Source organism: Microtus pennsylvanicus, chromosome 6 (genome assembly GCF_037038515.1).
Source record: "Microtus pennsylvanicus isolate mMicPen1 chromosome 6, mMicPen1.hap1, whole genome shotgun sequence".
In the NCBI taxonomy this organism is placed as follows: Eukaryota; Metazoa; Chordata; class Mammalia; order Rodentia; family Cricetidae; genus Microtus; species Microtus pennsylvanicus.
The window spans coordinates 121751473-121773461 of NC_134584.1; the positions used below are offsets into that span (position 1 = coordinate 121751473).

The 21989-nt window shown below is 53.2% G+C and overlaps 1 protein-coding gene across 3 annotated transcripts in view; it reads right to left on the minus strand.

The window, feature by feature from the left end:
* The window catches only part of Cbfa2t3 (CBFA2/RUNX1 partner transcriptional co-repressor 3), a 73917-nt gene extending 62373 nt beyond the window's left edge, over positions 1 to 11544 (minus strand). For 2 of the 3 annotated variants that reach the window (XM_075977544.1, XM_075977543.1), the window contains exon 1: positions 11223 to 11544. In XM_075977544.1, coding sequence (XP_075833659.1) covers positions 11223 to 11298 — 76 coding nt within the window. In that variant the 5' untranslated portion in view covers positions 11299 to 11544. The remainder of the gene's footprint in view (positions 1 to 11222) is intronic. The other variant, XM_075977549.1, reaches the window with a different exon arrangement.
* Between the last annotated feature and the right edge of the window lie 10445 nt (positions 11545 to 21989).

Sequence of the window (21989 nt, forward strand, 5' to 3'; positions counted from 1 at the left end):
GGTCACACGAGATTGTGTGGTTTCTGTTCCGTGTCCTTCTTGGAGCTTCTAAGTGTGCTGGGGACAAGGCCAGTGGTGGTGGCTGATGACAGTCACTCTGTAGAGAATGATTATGTGTGTGGAGAGCTGGCTCTGGGTTCCTATGTCACACATTGGTTATGCTGCAGACCCGGACACGTGTCTGGTGGGCAACACAAGTCTGAGGGGTGGGAGAGGCTTCAGGGAGTCCTGAATGAGCTTGGGGGCTCTTAGACTCAACAGATTTAGGCCGTGTGACCATCCAGGAACAAGGCACCTGTCACTGCTTTTCAAGGCCCGGGACCATAATTTCTGTCTATTGAAGTTGTAATTTACCGCTGGGAAAATAAACATTTGCGTTTGTTTGGCTGACGACATCCCATGAATGTTAATCCAAAACCCTGGGTTTTGCTGAGGGGCTGACTTCCCTCCCTCGCCTGGCCTGGGCTCAGTCCAGCCTTTGCAGCTGCTCCAGGAATCCCATTTTCTCTACAGCCTCAGTTTCCTTAGTGTGCTGAGGGTGCCAAAGGGTTGGGTCAGTCCAAGGGTACCACCATCCTGGCCAGAACTGACTGCCATATCTTCCTATGTTGTGAGAGAAGCTGTCTGTGGGTCTGGTAAAGTTCAGGGTTCCATCTGGGGTTGTAGGGGCGGTGCCTGTGTGGGTTGGTGTCACTTGGCAGGTGCACATATGGAGGACAGGATTGGGAAAGTCAGAAGCTGGGGAGGAGGGACTGTTCCACCCCTGTGTGGTTGACACCTGGAACTCTCCCTCTGTGTCATGTCTAGCCATTTAGGATGAAGGTCTGAGTACTGAGCTGTGTGGCGCCATTAGCTTCTGACACATATAAGATAAGCCTCGAAGAGACCCAGCCATTTCTAGGTGTCTCCCGCAGAAAGCATCTACCCCAGAATCTAATGCCCTTCTCTAGAGACCCCCATCCTGCCACCAACTTCATTGTGTGCCTGGACAGGGGTCTTGAACTAAATAGAAAGGAGGATGTGAGATGAACATTTGCAGATGCAATGTGACCAGATGCCTCACGCCTCTTGTCTCCGTGCCTTCCTTGCCATGATGCACTGTCCCCTCAGACTGTGAGACAAAACAAACCTTTCCTTCCTTAAGTTTTTTTCCAGGGTGTTTTGTCAAAGCCACGGGAAAAGTAAGTAACAAACCCCAGAACTCACTACGTAACCTGAAATTCAAAGTCATCCTATCTCAGCATCTCAGCGCGGGCAATGACCACCAAATCCCAGTTCACCTAGCCTGGGACACACGACACACAACCGTGCCCCAAATCTGAGGTCTGGAGTACCCAGGTCAACTTGGAATAGAGGTCCCTTGGGGCTCTAATGCCCCAGTGGGGGTGTCCAAAACCAGCTGCCCATGAATGCTCCTAGAGGACCCTTCATAGGCTCTTGCCTCTCTCCTAAGGTTTTCATGCTACAGATCTGGAGACGCAACGGTGTTTTTGGAGGAAGATCCTAGTCAGAACTACTCTAGAACAGCCTCCACTCCTTACCTCTCACTGCCCCAGGGTTGGTGGACCTCCAGGGCCGACCCAGCCACACTCACACCCCTCAAGTTAGAGAGTGTAAACTGAGTCAGAGCTTGTGTAGGGACAGCAATGCCCCTTCAAGTCCAGGGCAGTGAAGATAAAGGTGACAGCCAGATGGCAATGCTACCTCCTAACATATTACATCCGCACACTGCCATGGCCACTGTCCTCATTGCCCTCATTAACATATCAGGTAAACAGAGACTCACCGAGGAAGACATACGGCCTGTAGGTGGTGGGGTTGGGCTCTCCTCAGACCAAGAGTAAAGTGCAGACAAACTGAAAAGGGGGCATCGTCCTCAGAACTGAATGCTAGTTAGCTGTAAGGGAAAGAAACACTCATACACTACACACAGGTGACCCTGAAAAATGGCACTGGGTGAAAGAAGTGGGAAGTGGGGGCCTGAATGACGCATGCTCTCTTTGATAAGAGACGTCCAGAATGGGAAAAACCCAACAGAGACAGAGAACTGGCTGATGGTGGCCAGGGAAGTGGTGGGACAGGGAGTGACGCTCATGGGAGCAGGGCTTCCTTTAGAAAGCTGCGAATGTCTGAGAACTGCACTGCTGATACCCTGGCCGTGGCAACCGAGGCACCGAGCGAGAAACAGCTGGCTGACGCCATGTTAATTTTAGTGGAGCTGCAGGAAGGACTTTGGAGCCACTGGCTCTGCACTTGCTCAAGGGTGCTGGGGTGCAGCCTCCTCAAGGCAAGGTGGCTGGGGGGGTGTCTCTGGGTGTGGCTGGGATCTAAAATAACTGCAGGGCCTGAAACTTCTGAGGAGAAGCTGAGGGCAGTGTGGCTGCCAGGAGGAGAACTGTTCCAGGAAGGAAAGGAGAAGTTGTCTTTGTGTGTGTGTGTGTGTGTGTGTGTGTGTGTGTGTATTGAGGGACTGTGGTAGAGCCTAGGGGTGGACAGAGACAAAGTGGAGGGATAAACAGACCTTTGGGTTCTGGCATTTTTTGGCTTCCATGTGTCTCTTTGCAGTGGACTTTAAGGGTAGAGAGGCATTGCTCCATCGCTCAGACAGGATACTGAGCAAGGGGTTTCCGTCCTGGGCACTGACACAGAGGACCATGACTCCAGTGAACAGGGGCTGAATGGACCATAAGTGGCACACAAGGAAGGTCAAACACTCTCAGCTCTCAGTTTGTAGACAGAATGGACACCTGTCGCAGGGTCTAAGTAGAAGTCTGAAGACTGGGTTTTCTACCTAAGCCCAACCTCTGCCTTCTGCCCCTTTTCTCTTTCTCCCTGCTAGAACACAGAAATCCTGAAGGTGGGAGAGCCACTTTATATCTCGAAATCTTTAACCAAGAGGCTAGTAAAGCGGACAGTATGGATACCCGGGTCCCAGATGTGTATCATTGCTCTTCCAGCTGGTCCACGTGCCTTTGGGCTTTTGCTGTGTGGCTTCACATAAACCATGTACAGTCTCTGACTAGGCTCTCTGCTATTTGCAATTCAAAACCATCTGATTTAAAACCAGAGTCCAGATCCTTCCTGGATAGAGTTTTCAGACGGGAGGTAACAGTATAAGAAGCTTTAGTATCATCCATCCATACATCATCAACACCCCATCCATCCCTCCATCTGCCATCTTCCATCCATCCCATTCATCATCCACCATCCATGCATCTACTCATCTACAATTTATTTATCTATCAACTATCCATCCTCTATCCATCCACCTATCACCACCCTCTATCATACTCTCTCCATCTATCCATCATCCATACATCCATCCTGCATAAATAATCATACATATATCATCCATCCATCCCTCCATCTGCCTGTACTCCGCTGGGCACCTTCACCAAGGTCCTACATCCATCCACTGGTTCAGAAAGAGACTTGCACAAGATGCTGACCTAGGTAACAGCGTCCCTATATGCGACTACTATAACGCTTCCATATATTTACTGTGGGGTGTGTGGCACTTGCCACGTCTTTGTGTGGCATGGGAGATGCTCTGACCCTGAGCTGCACGACTGGGTGGGGAAGTTCCAGTCCTAACTAACCAGTGAGAATTCCAGCGGACACTGGGCCATTGTTATCCGCTAAAAGAGGAACAGCCCAAATTCTTGTGTGACAAAGCTAAGTGAGGCCAATCTGTAATCACGTGAACAAATAATTTTAGAGACCGTGCAAATCCAAAGCTAAAAAGTACCGCAGAACCACCGGCTTCTGCAAAGAACATGCCCTCCCCCACTGGCCAACTGCTCAACCTGGGCTGTGCAGGGGAGGCCAGGGCTTGCACAGAGAGTCCACAGAACGGAGGTCAGAATTCCCCTTGACCACCCACACAGTAGAGTAAGCAGCCTTCCCCCTTCCTTCCGCACTAAGGGCAGAGCTGAGGTGATTCCCGCGGGCCACTGCGCAGACTTCCCCAGGTCCCTGAGCCCAGTGTGCACTTGCCTGCACAATCTCAGGTGTCTACTATCCATTTGAACTTTCGAGTCTCCCTGAGTGCCTTAGCCGGGAGCAGCTGACCAGCAGGGTAGCAGGGTGGGTCACCCCATGCAGGGTCAGAGGACGTTTGTGAGTGACCTGGCAACAAGCAGAGCCTGATCATAGGGCGTGTGCCCTTAACTCTTGGTTCCTCTCACATCTGTTTCAGTACATATAGATTTGCATCTATACCTAGTACAACTAGGTATCCTCCATGTCTCTCCCACACCTGGGCCAGGCAGACCATGGCTCTACCACCCATCCTTAACAGGCATCCATTCCCACTTAGCGTCTAGTACCTTCTTCTGAGGACCTGTGCCAGGGCCTGCAAGGTCACCAAGAACTGTTATTGGGCACAACAAGCCTTTCTGAGTGTGAGCTGTGACCCTGCATTTATTTCTGCCTTTCTTTGGCACTTGGAGCCACACAAGCCAGGGGGCCGATCCTCTCTTCCCATTACCTCCCTTGGAGTTCAGCCTCTTTCTCCTGAGAGTGATAGCCACAGCCACTTCAGACTTGGGCCTCTGCTAAAGGCCAGGATATGGCCTGTTGTCTACTCTGGCCCCCATGTTTAGATGTAGATATAAGGAAAGAAGGAAAAGACCCTCATCTGAGAATCTTTGTAACAGGGGAGTCAGGGACTCAGTTCTCAACAGGGAAGCAGAGAAGTGAACATGTGGGCTATGTGGCGTGCCCATTCCAGGGACCAGCCTCCATGAGAACCAGCGCAGAGCAGCGGAGAGCCTAGGACAGAACGCTCTTAGTGTGGCGATTTAACACTCTAGTGTCTGGGAGGAACGCTGTAGACATGGGAGCCGCAGGCGGTTCTTAGGCCCGGCATACCTCTGAGTGCTGGCACTGCCCATTTGACTAGCTGACATAGATCTGTGGGAGAACCTGGCAGTTACTGTTTCCATTTTACACCAAGAAAACTAGCTGTTGCACAGGGATGTTTGTCTAGATATCAAGAGCATTAGAAGGGTTTCATAGAGCAGGTGAGACTGATGAAGATATACAATGTAGCTGGGAAGGCAAGGCTCAAGGTGTGGCCAGGCCAACACTGTGGCCTCACTTGGGCCTCTACTTCATTCCCTGACAGTGTGTGTGGGAAATGTATTCCTTCCCTCTTCTCAGGCTGGAGCCCTGGGGAACAGTTGCTGAGGCCCTGGGTGTACCAAGGATGCTTTCTGAGGAAACCCAGAGTCTGGTAGAACTACACGGCCCAGCAGACCTTGCTGTCCTTGGCACACAGGTGCACTGGGCCAGTGGCTGCAGCGAGGAGCTGTGTAGACACAACATGGGCCTTCTGAGCCCCTCAAGCAGCGCTCCCCTTTCCCCTCCCCCAGAGCTGGGACTTTCCAGATACTCAGAGTGCACCTGGGTCGGAGGGTGGAGCAGACTCCCAGTTCCTCTGGCTTTGGCAAGGCCTTGTGGTACCCCCCCACTTTGTTTAGGATCAGTCCTGATGGGGTGGGAGCTGGGGACCCTAGGAAGTGGTGAGGGAGAGGTAGGGCTGAGACGAAGGGGCGAGGCACCATGCCAGGGTGGGCCTGTCCTCCCTCGGTTCCATTCCAGGCTAAGCAGGGTGTCCCACGGTCTGCGTCACATCCAGGTGTGGGAGCGGGTGGAGCCCATTCCCATCTTTAAAGCTTGGTTCTCATCTTCACACTTTATAGAAAACCAGGAAGCCCAGCTCACCAGAATTCAGATCTATGTGGCAGACTCTCTGTAGCTTGGGGACCCAGGGACAAGGGCTAAACCTGGTCCATGGAGCCAGGACATAGGCTGCATCGTTAGGAGGAGCCTGGCTTCAAAAGGCCTTGAGTTCAGCTGCTGATCTCAAACCAACTCTGTCCACCTGTCTCTGCCTTCACAGAGCTTCCCCAAAGGGTGTCTCCTTCCTCAGGTAGAAAGGAAGCTTTCTGTCCTCATCCTGCCCCCTCCCAGGCTCTACTCTATGGACCCTCAGCTACAAAACCAACTTGAACTTCAGTAGTGTGTGAAGACGGAGACCAGGTTCTCACACAGAGGGAGGTCTTCTGTCAGGGCACTGTTACGGGGCCCTAGTGGGGCAGTTTTGCCCTGTGACCGTTAATGTTATCAGCTGGACTTCAAGGCAGGCTTGATCCTCTAGGAAGCAAGCAGAGCCCCTGAAAAGCCAAACTTAGGGTGCTTCTGTTGGGCTCAAACTCCAACACAGAGATACCGATGCCAAAGGCTGGCTCTTGTGAGATTTCTCCTCACTTCTTGCTGTCTCTTGTAGACGAGCCCCGCAAAGCCAGCTCTGCGCCTACCCTGGTCAGGACTTGCAGTTTCAGTCTGGGGAGGTCATTTGGCTTTCGTTGTGTGCTGGTGGCACGAAGGGAGCATGGGTTTGGGAGGTGATGGCCTGATGTCAGCTCACTGCTGTGTAAGTACTTCTGCTCCCTGGCTCTGTGTCCTCCTCTATAAGAAACATGCTAATAATAGGAAGATAGGAAATTGAGGGACCCAACTTGAGTTAAAGCCTGCTGCCCTTGGGCCTCCAAGGGACAATGCTCTCCTCTGTTTCACTGATCCTCCTTAAATCCTCCTGGGGAGATGCCCCTTTGGAAGAGGCCACTGTGTCCCCTGTCTCTCGGCCCTGTAGGAAGTTGGGACCTCCTTGCTAGGAGGGTCAATGTGCATCTGGGCTCCTCACTCACCTAGAGTTCAGGAGAGCTTGTCCTGATCTTGCCAGGATGGAGGCCAACAGTGGACACAGCAGAAGGGGTGTGTCCCTGCATCCATGACCAAGAAATCATGTTCTCCCCCTTACCCTGCTCTGTAACCCTGGTAACATTTGCTTGCCCTGGCTGTGTGAGTTTGTCACGGCTGCAGCTCTCCATGGGCATCCCTTTCCCTTTCGGTACTAGGCGCTCCCGAGCACACCCAAGCAGCCCGAGACCCAACCTTATGGAGCCAAACACAACTGAGAGGGACAGACTACATGCCACATATAAACTTGGGACACAGTGGGGAGCTCATCAGGCAGAGGAACTGCAAGGAGCAGAAGGCGGTTGGAAAGAATGGTGCCTGTGCTGTCAGAGCCGTCATTCTTCCAAGAGACAGTAAACAGTTCTGCTCGGTTAAGAACTGCTAGAGCCTCCCCGGGCAGAGTTCCTGTCCTTCTGAGTGGCCATCCTGGGCTGGGGAGACATGCACCTGGGAACTTCATGGCGAGTCCACCACTTCCATGTGGCCTGACCTTGGGTCCTTCACCGTGCTCACAACACCTCCAAGCCCGTACTACTCCCAGGCCCCTTTCTCTCCTCCCTTGGCTTCCCCTACTGAAGTGGACAGCTCTGGATGGAGCACAGGACAGGCATCCCTCGGGGAACAGAGACCAGAGAGGCCTGTCTAGGTTAGCACACCCACCAACTTGCTTTCTGCTCAATTTGCATTGAGAACTGAAAGTCGCCCTTGCCTGAAGAGTGGCCTCCAGCTGTCCCCTCGGGGACACTTTCTCTAGGAAGCTGGCCTGGACTTCATCCTGTCTCTGCATACACCCCCCTCCTGGCTTCAGTCTTACCGCTGGAGAGAGTGTGTGGCGTGGGAATGACAGGTCTGTGTCCCAGAAGGAGCTGTCTATTTATCACCAGGGCAGGAGGAGAAGATCTCTGGGGATTGGAGCAGAGGCTTCCTACCTCACCTAGACCTGGACATGGTGTGGGATGGTGAGCGCACTAGCAGGAGGAAGACTTGAGTTCAGGACGTGAGCCCCCATTGGCCCTCCTTATCCCTCCACTCCCTGCCGGCTCAGGCTGGGGGCTCTGCCATCCTCCCTCTGCCTGATGATCACAAGCTGTCCCTCACGATTTGTTCACTTTCCAACCCGTGTGTTTCTGGCTCTGCCATTGGCCCCTTTACTCAGCAGCTGATGGGGGGGGGGCTATCTCATTTACCACAGACAGATCATTGCACCTGAACCCATGTGCTCCCAGGTCTAGGCTGCAAGCTCAGCAAAGCATGCTGGGTGCTCTTTGGAGCCTCTGTATCATCTGCTCTCAAGGCTGGGTACAACCTCACAAGAAGGTTCTGAGACCGTGAGGCCAGCAAGATGGAGGCCAAGGTGGAGTCTGGGTGGCCTGACAAGGAAGTAGGGCTGGAAGAGGAGTGTGGAGGACAAGGTCACAGCACGGAGCTGGTGAGCCTAAGAGGAAGGACACCTTGAAGGTGCTTTGGCACCACATGGGGCAGAGGTCATCTCCACATCACCTTGTGGTGATGCTGGTCAGAAGTCACTGTTTTGTCACACAGATATGGTCAGAGGTCACCTCATTTCAAGCAGGTGAGAGATCACAGTTGTTCATACAGATTTAGGTCAAAGGTCACTGTTAACTCTCTGCAGATTCTCATGGGTTCCCCGTCCCTCTTTTTGGGACATGTCACCTCAGAAGTTTGCTCCCATGTTAGCCTCTCTCGTGTGTTGGGAACCTGCCTCCTGCGTGAGTCACATTGTCCCTGGCAAAGCTTGGATCCCAGGAACAGCACAGAGGCTGGGCAGCCTACGTGGAGGCTGAGTGTGAAGTGGAAACGTCCGTGGATGTCTATGTTGGTCTTTACTGTGGCTGCCCTGGGGATGTTTGGGGTGCCCCTGGCAGCTGGTGCCCGTGGGATCTGCCATGAAATCCCCAGTCATCCCTTGTTATCCCAGGGAACCGTTTCCAGGTGGCTGCATGAGAAGACCAAGATGCATGGCCTCAAGTCATTCATACAAAATGGCCCAACATTTGCACAGAACCCGTGGATGTCCTGTGCGCACTGGATAATGTGATATTTGACACAAGTAGGCAGACCTACGGGGACAATAAGAGATTCAGTTCAGGTGTCTTTTTCACGAATATCTTCTCCCCAGGGTTAGCAGAATCTATGCATGAGGAAGGAACCCCTGGGCATTCAAACTCAGTGATAGCCTGGAAGAAGGAGGAAGGAAGAGGAAGACGGCAGAACAGGGGGGAGGGGAAGAAGAGAGAGGAGGGAATGCATAGTAGAAGCCACCCAGGCCAGGGTTGGGCTTAAAACTCCAATCTGGACCACGAGGCCCAGGTGTCCTTGCTGCCAGTGCCCCTCCTGCCTCTGTTTGGGCTCCTCCACTTAGTGACACTCCCTACCTCCTGCTCAACTGGGCCCCATGTTGTTTCTCTAAAGCCATACCAGCAAGCCTGTCTTGGTTACTTCTTGGGGTTCACTACCTGGACCTCCTCTATGGGGGTGTGTGTGCTAAATCCACTTGGATCATCTAGCTACTGTGTGAGTGGATTTCAAGGTTTCCATACATGGAACACCCTGGCCCCATTCCCGGGAAGAAAGTCACCGTCAGGTCCAGATCTCTGAGACCAGCAGTGCTCATGCTGCTCCCAGTGCACACAGTAGGCACCTAATAAATGTGAGCTTGCAAACACTCTCCCTGGTCTGCTTCTGGCCCCTCTGCGCTCTGGGGTCTGTGACAGACCAGGATGCCCCACCCTCGTGTGCAGGGCTGACTTCTCATTCGTCACCCTCTCACAGGGACAGTGAAAGTCTTTGCCCTTGCCATCCACTTTTTCCATAGCCCTCCATGTCCCAGCTCACAGCAGAGGCCTCTCACCTGTTGCCGTTAACCATGAGCACAGTTTAGGGTGTTCTGTACGTACTGACTTTGTAGAGAAAGAGCTTCTTGGCACTCAGTTTCAAACCTCTCTACTCTTGTAATAATTTGAATGAAGCCAATTAACCCATATTCTGGTCTCCAAGATTTTGCACAGATTCCTGGAGGTTTACAGAGGACCCAGAACTATCTTAGCCACCTAGACCTGCCAAAGGTGGCCCAGCTCCACGCTGCCTCTGATGGTGCTTTCTGGAACTGCAGAGTCCCACCTGTGACCCCTCGAATGGAGGTTGTTTTTAGGAGTGTAATATGTACAAAGTGACCTTGGGGACATTAAACTGGAGGATGGGTATTCTGTCAGGGACATACACAGACTGTCTGCTCTGGGCACCCCCATCCCACCAATACCACATCCTTATTGCTAGCACAACCAAGTTCACATACACCTTGCAGCCCTGAGCTTCTAAGGTTACTGCTCCATCCAAATCACACAGTGGTCTTTCTTCCACCTCTAGCTCGCCGCTTGCCTCCTTCCTAGTCTCGGAGGAGCCATGTGGAAGACTGGGGTAGAAGGGAAGGAAGGACCTGGCCCAGGGCCCGCAGCAAAGGGCACAGATTTGGCTGCAGCCCTCAGGACAGTGGGTCTGCAAGGACGTCCTCTGAGGTGGCAGCTCGCTTGCACCCACCTGCAGGGGGCTCACATCTGGGTCTATGAATCAGCACATTCTCACAGGTGTTCCTGAATCCCCTCACCTGGCAGAAGCCAAGACTAACACATGCTGTTTGGGAAGTTAGGCCATATAGACCCAGGCACCATCATTTAAGTCCTGTATGTCTCTGGATACGTGGGGGTTTGGACCAGCTGCAGGTTTGAAGCAGCCTCATTGTGGTTCTCTGCAGAAAAGGGTGCCCCAGGCCCAGGGTCTGGTAATGAATCTGTCTGCCACAGCTAGAGTACTGTGGGACTCAGAACTGTGGGTTCAGGAAAGCTCCAAAGATTGCCTGGAGTATGACCACATGGTTGGCTGTGAGCTGGGGACAGAGCCACCTGCTTAGCCATCTCTGAGTCCCTGGAGTTTTTGGAGTGGGGACAGAGAGGTAGAGGAGCCTGGCAGATTGCTGGGTTCCCTTCCTGAAGCCAGCAGCAACTTCTGTGGGTAAGAAAGTCCCCATTTCCCCCACCACCCTGCTGGAAGTCTTCTGCTCACGGCTCTGGGCCTGCTTCATCCAACCTGCACTGAGCCTTTGTGTCTGGAAGCATCTGTGAGCCCCTGACATCTAGCCTCATCCCCCACTTGTAGAAAACGTAGCCCATTCCTTCTTCCACAGAGCCAGGCACCTGCCTCTGGGTGGGGCCAGGACTCAGGCTTGGCACCTGCCATGCTCCTATGGGGCCACCTGCCCCAGCTGTGAGCTGTCGGTGGGGGGACTGTGTTGATATTTGAGGTAGGTCAACACAGCCACGTTGTCAACAAAGTTGGGCACACGCACAGCAGCTTGGAGATGTCACCTTCCTGTCACCTGCTCCACCTGTCCCAGCTGCTGTCTCTCCAGTCCCTCCCCCTTCCCTCCCCTAGCCTCTTACCTGGACTGCCATGCCGAAGACCCCGGGGTCCTGAGAGCAGCGCCCCACTCTCCACGGTGGTAGATGCCTGGGACATGGAGCTGCAGATGGAGCAGGAGACTGATGGGTGCTGGAGCTGGGGTGAAATGACGGGCTTCCAGAACCCACCCTCAAGCACCTTCTCTGACTGCTTGGGGTGTAGAAAGAACTGGAGGGGTGGGGCAGCTTTGATGTCTTAGCGTCCGTGCCTCGGTTCCTCGGAGGTCCCAGACCCTTTTAGTCACTACTGCCGGCAGAGCTAGGTTGTAGCCCTGGACAGAGGGTGGAAGGCTGCAGGGCCTCATGTGACATGGGGCGGGCTTGGGGACAGCGTGGGGGAGGTCCTCCTGCAGCCTTCAGGGGTGAGGCAGCCAGCTGTGTCACAGTGATAATGCGGTGGGGGTCGGGGACTGCAGCTGTGCCCAGTGCTTCTTCGGCAGGAACCATCTGCCCGGCTGCCAGTCCTCCCTCCACCATGCCATTCCGGTGTGACTTTCCAACAACTTCCTCCTATCCCGCCTGCAGCCAGGCAACCTCCCAAAGGACCCGGTCTGGTGTGGCTCATGGTGTGTGTTTCCTCCCCGCTGGGGTAGTGTTCATCCTGGCCAGAGAGAGACCTTGGCTCAACTGCCTGTCTCCCCATGGGGTAGAGCCCTCCCTGTGGCCTGGGAGGTCCAGAGACTCCACCCACTTTAACTGCCTTCAGCCAGACTTTGCCCAAGAAACCCCTTCTATTTATCCCCAATGAAAAGCCTAGGGGGGCAGAGTCAGGAGTAAGCCTGGTCAGGACTCTGGACAGCCTCCTTCCCATGCAGGGCTCAGGTGGGCTCTCTGTATCGTACCATCAGGGGTTCTCTGGCCACCTCTAAGAATCTCCATTGTCACCTTATGCCTGGTCTTGAGCAGGATCAGGGTCACAGTCTCCCAGCTAGTGGAAACAGTCCTATCCCATCTTCTCCATGGGGAGCTCGAGCCAAGCAGGCCCCTTTGCCTGGCAGCCTAGAATTGGCTGGGAAGGCTGTCTACTTGGGGGAAACTCCAGCCCTTCTCCAGCTGACTTCTAGCAGAAATAATGCCACCAGAGGTTTAGATTCCAGAGACAGCTACTTACTAAAGGGTGACAGCAACTGTCCTGTGGCTTCATGGGAAGGAATAGTATTTTCCTAAGCCTGGTGGGGGTCCTCAGACATGGTCCTAGGATGTTACTTGGATTGCTACACTTTGCTTTGATTTAATGTTTAGGTCGTTTCTGTACATAGCTGGTTAAATCCCCACGTGAGCATGTCCCCTTGGATGTCTCCAACTTGGCATTTGGGTGTCTTGAAGTTAAGGGTAGACAAGCTGCATCTTTAGGCTTTGAGTTGGAGACTTCTGGAACATGGAGTGTCTTACCCTTTCTGCCCTCTCTGCCATGCTGGCTGACTGGCCCCTTCAGAGTTTGGAGAGAGAGGACCTTGTGAGCGAGGACTGTCCACCAGTGTCACCATGTTTGCTGTGTTCTGATGAGGGCGGAGTGTGGGATTGACAGAGGGTGTTAGATTCTTTGTATTTATTTGCAGTCCTGCTCGGCCAGGCTCCTGGACTCGGAAGTACCCATCCAGCTGAGCCAACTGTCCCTGGTATATCCAAGAGAGTGAGCCAAGGGAGGTTTTGGATTTGGGGTAGTGAGGGGCTTGGGTAGACAGCCCCACACCCGAGAGGTGGCAGGGCTGGCCCCTGGGTGCGGCTGGTGGGAGGGGATGGCTCCACCTCAGTCTCAGGCAGATGTTCCTGGCTCGCACCTGTGGGGCCCGCAGATGGGACACTTCCGCTTTCGAGAGGCGGCTCTGAATTGCTTATTGTCCTGCCCGCATGCTTTTCCAATCAGCGGGCCTGACAGAGGTGGGGTTTGAAAGAGAAGAAAGTTGCCCGCAAGTGGGGGGCTGCCCCAGCACCTGGGGGTGATCATCCGCTCACTGTGCCCCCAGGAGGGCAGTTGACGTTTGTGGGGAAGTAGACGTTGACTGTGGCTTTCTGAGCTGGGTGGTCCTATAGATAAGGAGTGGGGAAGGAAGTGGCTGCAGAGGGCTTGAGGGGATGGTGGTTCCCTGCAGAAACCCATGGCTGACTGTAGTCTGCACCTAGCTTTTTTGCCAGGGTTTGGGAGCTCCCTCCTGTACCCTCACACTCTTCCCATGCCAGAGTAGCAAGATGTCAAAATGGCCTTGCTTCTGCACTGTGGGAGATAACGTGGCTGAGTGAGTCCAGGTTAGGAATCCAGGCAGGCTTCCTTCCAGGGCTTTGAGAATCTACAGTCTAGCCAGAGGGCTGGGAGTAGGGGTGCAGAGACTGTGGAGATGGGAAATGAGGAGGCACCCCGCTCACTCTTGTCTCCTCTCCTAGTTTATGAGACTCTGTGACTGACGGGTGGATAGGTAAATATGAATGGATGGATGGACAGACGGATGGATAAAAACACGAGGCTACTCAAATCTCATAGCAATTCACTTTACACAGCAGGTTGATGTCTCCAGTTATTAAATCCTGGAAAGAGGGTTGTGAAGTCCCAGCCACCCCAGACGAGGAGGACAGTACATATGTACATACGCAGTTCCATGTCCGCTTTGAGGTCCCAGGTGAGGTGTGTCTAGTGTGGGTGCGTAGCAGGAACCATTCCCCTGGGTGCCAGGTGAGCGTGGTCAGTGCTGGCCACCAGCACCCGTTCAGGGTGTGGCTGAGCAAACGCAGAGCCTTGGAGCAGGTGATGCGGCACGTGGCCGGGTGACACGTGAAAATCCGGGAGGGGGACTGTGATTATCAGGTGTACATCTGGAGAAGACAAGCCTGTTTGGGGGATCCCTAGGCTTAAGTGCAGTTTGGAATTAACCCCAGGTGAGGGCTAGAATTGGGGTCCTCATCTTTTGGGGGTGTGCTTACACCTTTGCTATCTGGTAAACTCCATAGCTGCTTCGGAGAACATAAATAAATTTACCAAACCACACAGGAAGTACATCTGCTGAGCACCTGGATACGCTAGGCCTGCCTGTGACCTCGTAGAACCCACTCGGCCTCTGGTGGGACCTAACTGTCAGCATCACATCACGGGAGGTTCCCCAGCTGCTGGAACAAGGCTGGGATTCTTCAGCCAGGCTGAACCCAGATTGGTAACTCTGGATATGACTGTGACCCTCGCTACCAGGTACAAGGTCCTATCTACCTCTGTTTCTGCTCCATCAAGACCGGGACTCTCAGCTCCTACTACAGAACAGGAAGGCAAGGCTCCCCCAGGGGAGAGGTCAGCCTCTATACAACCCAGCACAGCATGCAGTGACCCTCAAGAGGCAGGCATCCTGAGAGCCTGGGTGCTGCCTGCTCATGGTGGGGGAGCCCCTCCAGAAGCCACTTTCCCTTTAAGGGGCCAGCGCGTAGGGCGGCCCCTGGTTTCTGTATGAGTGTGAGGTTGGGGCTGGAGGCTCACCCTTATTGTGGAGCTACTCTCCTCAGCAATCTGCTCTAATTTCACTTCCTTTGAGTCTGGGAAGCCAGAAGTGCAGCTGGCCTGGGCAGCAGGTGCCTGAACCACAGGGGCAGAAACTGGAGAACCTCCCTTAAGCACGGACACTGTTTCTTTTGTATCTCCGCCTATTGCTCTTTGGTGTTGGGGGCAGCTTAAAAAGGGGCAGATGGATTCTGGACCATGGACTCATGTTCTAGAACATTCTGAATACCCTGTTGCCTATAGCCTGACGTGTGGAGTGAAAGAGCAGGCATGGAACCTGGTGCTTGCTGGCCGGCTTCCCTTGGGGCCAACTCTGCCTTCACACCACACTAAGGGTGCCACCCTTCCTCCTGTGGGTGGGTTGCTGGCAGGTGTGCCATGGTCACGGTGGGCCAACAGGATGACTGGTGTCTAGGCACCTGGCAGGATTTGGGGGACTCTTGGAGTTACCCCTCCAATCTGATTAGTCACGGATGCAGCTAGCCAGGTTTTCTCCGGAAGCTGTTTCCTCGGTGCCAACGGGCGCTACCACCACAGCCATTGACACGACCTCAGGATTAAATGGGAACTTAACCTGTATCTGCCAAGAAAAAAACATTTGCATTGCTTTTTTAAAAACGAGGTTTCTAGTAACGTTTTTCTGTACTGCACACACAAGTTTAGAGGATGTGATGCTCACATACCAGCCCCTCACTTTCACCAAAGCTGTAAACCCGTTTTTTAGATAAGGCCTCAAGTAACCTAGACTGCTCTCCAGTTTACTTTGTAAGCAAGACGGGCCTCGAACTCCTGATTTTCTTTCCTCTGCCTCCCAAGTTTTGGAATTATAGGTGTGTACCACCATGCCTGGCTTTTAACTTAATGTCTTAAAACCTCAGGTAGGGCTGGTGAAATTGCTCAGTGGGTAAAGACAATTGTCACCAAGCCTGACAACCTGCGTTTAACCCCTGGGACCCACACAGTGGAAGGAAAGAACCAGCTCTGTACTCTCTCATTCTTTGACCCCCCCCCCCCCCACACACACACGAGAGAGAGAGAGAGAGAGAGAAAGAGAGAGAGAGAGAGAGAGAGAGAGAGAGAGAGAGAGAGAGAGAATTTAATTTAAAAGTCAATATTGTCCCTGTCCCGCCCTAACACCCCCCACTCCCATTCCCCACCCCACTCCCCACCCCACCCCCAGCAACTAGCAAAAGGCCCACTTTCTGGCATCCTTGTTGAGTATCTGGTTTCACTATGGACCCTGCCTGTTGTTGGTGTCTCTTGCTTAGCTTCAGAGTTTGGGGTTCATCCTAAAGTGACTGTGGAGGGTTGCTTTCCCCAGGCTGCAGATGACTTTCCCTTTATCTCCTCAGTTTAAGCTTTCTCATTAGCATACAGATTTCAGCTGCGGAGCTCGCCAGAGAAGTGACTCTGAACCCCTTGAGGCTCAGCCAAGCCGGTGGCTCTGCTCCCTGCTCATTCGCTGTCCCTGTGCCCCAAGTGTCCCTGCACAGGGCCTGAGGTACGCCTGGGCACATACCACCTGGGAGCCTCAGATTCTGAGGGTTCCCAGACCCTGTCTTGCTCCACCATGTTCAATACAAGTTCCAGACACTGCAGGGGGTGAAGGCAGAGGGCCAGAAGGGAAGTTCGGGCACACCAAGGTGTGCCTGGTCGTGGGCATTTGTCTCGAAACCCTGCTGAGGTAGATACCCTGGGGGTATTTGAATCTGTTCCCATGAGCCCTCCTGGGCTAAGGTCCAAGGGATGGACCTGCAGGGCTACATGGAGGGGGCTCAGAGAGGGACCTCAGGACCTCTCTTTCTGGCATGAACTGGTCTCTTAGGGCACAGGCTTTCTGATCCTACCCTCACGTCTGATATTCCTCCTGAGGGCTGCTCGGTTTCTTGTCTCTCCTGCCCTAGTCCCTTCTCCTTAGGAGACCATGACCTTGCACCTGTCTTAGTGACTGTTCTATTGCTGGGAAGAGACACCATCATAGTGGCCACATTCTGATTCCTAGGCAGAGAGAAAAGACCTAGTCCTGGCATGTTTTTTTTTTTGACTGAAAGCTCATGATTTTATTGTCTTCATAACAAGGTCAGCTTAGAACTGGATCAATTGGCCCTTTCTCTTCTTATCACCACCCAGTTCAAAATGCTTCATCTCTTAATAGCCAGCATCCTCTTAGATCTGCAGTTGGGCTCCACACATCCCAGTCTCAGCACAATCTTCTTTGTAGTTTTTGCCTTTTTACGGAAAATAGGCTTAGTCTGCCCACCATAGCCACTCTGTTTCCTGTCATAATGCTGCTTTCCCTGGGCATACAAAGAATCTTTGCCCGTCTTATACTGGTCACTTTGTGGGGTGGGTGCTTGCCACATTTCTTGCAGAATGTACGGCAGGTCTTAAGAATGTTCACCATGTTGGCGGGTGCGATATCAGCACAGAAAGCCTGGCATGGGTTTTTGAAACCTCAAAACCCACCCCCAGTGACACACTTCCTCCAACAAGGCCACACCTCCTAATCCTTCTAATCTTTTCAAAGAGTTTCACTCCCTGGAGACTAAGCTTTCAAATATATAAGTCTATGGGGGGGGGGTCATCCTTATTCAAACCACTGCAGTGCCTCTCTCTGTCTGGAGGGGAAAGACCTGGAGCTGGGCCCAGGTGATATTGTGACAGTTCACACTATGCTAGGATAGTCAACAATCCCATTGCCTCACCTCCCCCTGCAGGGGGAGGTCCTGCCCTGCCACTGTGGAGTTGTTTGCATTTTCTAGAATTTTCTCTTTCTCTCCCTCCCTCCCTCTCTCTTTCTCTCCCTCCCTTCCTCCCTCCCTCCCTCCCTTCCTTCCTTCTTTTCTTCCCTCCTTCCTCCTTTGTTTTTACAGTCTCCTATATCCCAGGCTGGCCTTGAATTCCTGGTCCTTCTGCCTTGCTTTCTGAGTACTGAGATTATACTGTGTGCCATCATGCCAGGCTTATGTAGTTGCAGGGAATAAGTCTTAGGACCTTGTGCGTGATACGCAAGCTCTCAACAGCCGAGTTGCCCTACCTTGAACATCCCTTTTGTCTGGCTTCTTCCTCTCAATTCCTTTAAGAGGCCTCCTTTTCCTTTTTCTTCTGTGTCCACTGGTGTTCTGTCAATGGTCAGTCTGTGACTCATGCCATATCTGTAGGTATTGGTGGTTGAGGTTTTGGTTATCTTGGAAGAGAGGGTCTCTGTGCCAGACGGACTGAGCACACCTATGCTCACCTTCATCTTTGGAACCAAAGCTCCACTTAACAGCCATCACAAACCTGCCCTGAAGGTGATGTCCCCTGTAGCCCCAGGTGGCCACCCTGACACCCATATCCCTAGCCTCCTAAGAAACAGTTCATTTTCCTTTAGGGGTATTTCCTGGGCCTCTGGGAATAACACCCAGGCCTGGCCAGGCTGCCTATGGCCAGTCAATGTACACCCCCTGTGATACAATGGGTTCTGGGCTGTGATCCCATCCTAGGTCCCTGGGATTCTGAGAGAGGTGGCTGTGTACCACGTGAGGACAGCAGAGGCTAAGAGAGAGATCTGCCCTGCTACACCTACGGCCCCTCCCAGCCAATGTGAAGGGCAGATCCCATTGTAGTCTAAGCTTCCAACTTGGCAGGGAAATGAGGACCTCAGCACCCCTGGCCAGGTTCTTTGGGGACAGAGCCAGTTCCACATACACAATTCCTAGTCCTGACCTGGGGGTGCCCAACAGTGGTTGGAGGGTGACTGCTCTCCAAGCTTCCCCTTGCCTCCTCTGCCTCCTCCCTTCCTCTTTGGCTTCCCCCTGCATTCTTGGCCTCCCCCTGCTTCCGCAGGCTCCTTGACCTCCCCTGGACAGTACACTATTGGGTAATAAGCAGAAAGCAGGGGCTTCTGTCCTCACCAGCTCCTTTGATCCTTTGAGAACTTCATTCAGAGTGGCTAATTGCTCTGTCGACCCATTCCACCTCAGTGACACAGGGTGGCCCACCTGTCCTGTCTGGTACTGGCCCATGAGCCTTTGTGAGGAGGGATTTTTTCCTCCTCCAGGAGCAGGAGAGTTGGCCTCTGCAGCAGGGGAGGCTTGTGGACCAACGGGCACCAGAGCCAACACCGAATCCCTGGAAACAGTCATGTCTGAAACATTCCTGGATGTTAGTTCTATTGCTGAACAATGGCCCATTGGGTGACCAATGTCTGTGTGCTCTGGACACTTACAGCCAGGACAGCCTGGATGGACAGATGCTGACTTGTGGTTAGAAACCACTGTTTGTATCACAGTCTTTGGGGACAGGGTGACTTTGGCTTGACCTTGTCACCTGCTCCTGGCTCCTCTTGGGCAGTCTAAGGCCGTGGAGCCTACATCTGTCCTATATCAAGCCCAGACAGATCTCAGGGCTAGTAGCCACACCATGGAGGGATGCAGGTGTGCCCATTGTACTGGGTCTTTGCTCGTGGAGAGTAGGGACTTTTCTGAGGACCCCTGAACTCAAGAGAACTGGGCTAGAATACTGAGCTTGGGGGACACGAGGCTTGGCCCCTGAGGGCCTGACTAAAGGGAGCAAGGATGGAGGAAGGGACAGAAGAGAAGAAAGAGAAGGGGATAACTCCTTATCTGACAGGCATCCATCAGGATGTTAGCTTCGCAGGGTCATCTGACTCTTCTCAGCTGTTACCCAGTCCAAGGACCCTCCCCGTCCCCTACTCCATCCCCTCCCCCGTCCCTGCTTCCTGCAGCACTCTGCTCTCCCTATGTCCAGCCTAGTATGCTCAGTGCCAGCAGGCACTCATGTAAGGTCCCCAGGGCACCGGAGCTCCTAGGAACTTCAGTGGACTCCGTAAGGGCCAGACCTCTGGGTTTTTAGAGCCTTGCAGGTGTGTGTGTAGGGGGCAGGACTTGGGGGTCTTTCTAATTGAGGGTCTGAGACCTCTGTTGCCTTCCTGGCCTCACTTATTCTGTCTGCCATTCAGAACTCAGGCAGGTATAGTGTGCCCCAGGGCCTTTGTACACACAGAGCACTGGCTGGGACATCCCTCCTACTTTGTCAAGGCTCTCCTCTTGAGTGCTCCTTCAGTCAGCTTGTTCACCCGCCTCCTCATGGCCCATCATCCCTGTGCCCTCCCTCCACCGTCTCTATAGTCTGGCAGGCATTCTGCTGCAGCCACAGTATCAGGACGCCACCTGGCAGCTCAGGGCTGAGTGTTTAAGAGACGAAACAGATGTTGTCTTGTCCCGGATGCTGTACTGTTCTTTCTTTCTAGATTTATTTTTATTCCCCCAACCTCTGTGTGTGTGTGTTTCTATACATGTATGCAAATGTGACACAGTGCTTGAGGAAGATGGAAGATGTTGGGTCCCCTGAAGCTGGAGTTGAGATGGGTTTGAGCTGCCCAACATAGGTGTTGGGAACGGAACTTGTGTTCTCTGGAGGAACAACAAACACTCTTAACCACCGAGCTATCTCTCCAGCCCCGCATTGTGCTTTCTGACCTAGGAAATCCCACTGTGCCTTTGCTAAGATCTGTCTTAGGAGCTGGGGGTCACTGACCCCACCACTCAGCAGACAGGACGACAGAGGCTTGGTGCTCTTTTCAAACCTCAAGGGAAGGTTTCTCAAACCTCATGGAAATGATCCCATGTCTCATTTGAGAAATAAAGAAACAAGCCAGCAAGCATCTAGGTCTGTCCTGGTCACACATAGGTGAATTGCTAGAAGGAAGGTCAGGTGGGGCTCCTGTCACCCACTGAGCAGAACCCAGGTCAGAGCATGGCCTGTGTTACAAGTGTCCCCCAGCAAGGCAGGCACACCACCTGCTGGGCTGGCTACCCTGGCAATGGAGGGAGCAAGGCATTAAGGGTTTCAGAGGACAGAGACCACAATCTAGGGATCATGAGGGTTGCTGGCAGTTCCTGGGACCTGGAAGAGACAGGAAGGTGTATCAATCAGATCAGGTGTGTAACAAAACCAGAGTAAGGGCCCTCAATTCTGGAGGCTGGAGTTTTAAGGTCAACGTGTGGCCAGACCGGGTTTCACCTGAGGCGTCTCTTGGCTTTGCCGATGACCACCGCCTGTACTATCCTCAGGGGTCTTTCTCTGTGTTCCCACAGCCGGATGTTGTCTCTGCACCCAACCTATTCTTACAAGATCTGGGTTGATTTCTTATTATTTAAAATTATGTGTAAGTGCGTGGCTATGTGTACACACATGATTCAGTGCCTGGAGAGGTCAGGGTACAATGGACCCCCATGAAGCTGGAGTTACAAGAGGTTGTGTGTCACCCAGTGCAAGTGCTGGGAACTGAACTCAGGTCCTCAGCAAGGGCAGTATGAGGTCCTAACCACTGGGCAGTCTTTCTAGCCTCTGTCAGCCTTATTTTATCTTCATTACTTAGAAGCTCTGTCTCTGTATTTAGAAGTCCTCTACACACACACACACACACACACACACACACACACACACGCACACGCACACGCACACACACACACACCCTCACACTCTATGCAGGAGTTCCTGTGAGATCCTAGGACAGCTTCAGCAGAGGAATTTGGAGCCCAGCTCAGTTGAGGTGTTACTCTTCTCCAAACCTTTGAGGGTGAGTGCCCTGCCCACATCCTGATCTCAGACAAGACTTCAGACTAAGCTGTCCTGCACCCACAAAGCTGTGGCCCTCCATGGTGGTGGCTACAGGACATTTTCACAACAGGGTCCTGTGGTGCTCACTGTTTGTCCCCATTTTGGAAAAGGAAACTAGAGGCATGGGTGACCACTGGAGTTAGTGAGTGTCTGAACCCAGGGTTCTATACCCTGTGCGCTCAGCTCACCGGACCCTGAGGAGCAGCATTTCTCAAGTCCTGGAAGTCACTAAGGGCATAACCTTTGCCCCAGGGGTCAGACATCACCACAAGAGAGACAGGGAAAAAAATCAACTGATGAAACAGCATGGCGCAGGATGGCTGCAGAGAAAATGACTCGGGCTATGACCTGAGAGAGTTGACGTGGTGTTATGCAGGAAAGGTTTCTTGGAGAGGTGACAGGAGCCTGCAGCCCCATGTGACCCGTGTGAACTACACATACGCTGTGGGAAGCCTCTTGGAGCAATGCCAGGAGCAGGTGCAAAGGCCCCGGGGCAGAGTGACTTGCAGGGTGGGTGGCGGCCAGCCAGCCCTGGATTCTCATTCGCTCTGGGCTTTGCGGAACTACTGCTGCTGAAGCCGCACCGTGCCTCGCAGGTGGCGAGGACAGACGCCCAGGCTGGCTTGAGGCAGAAGCATGGCACA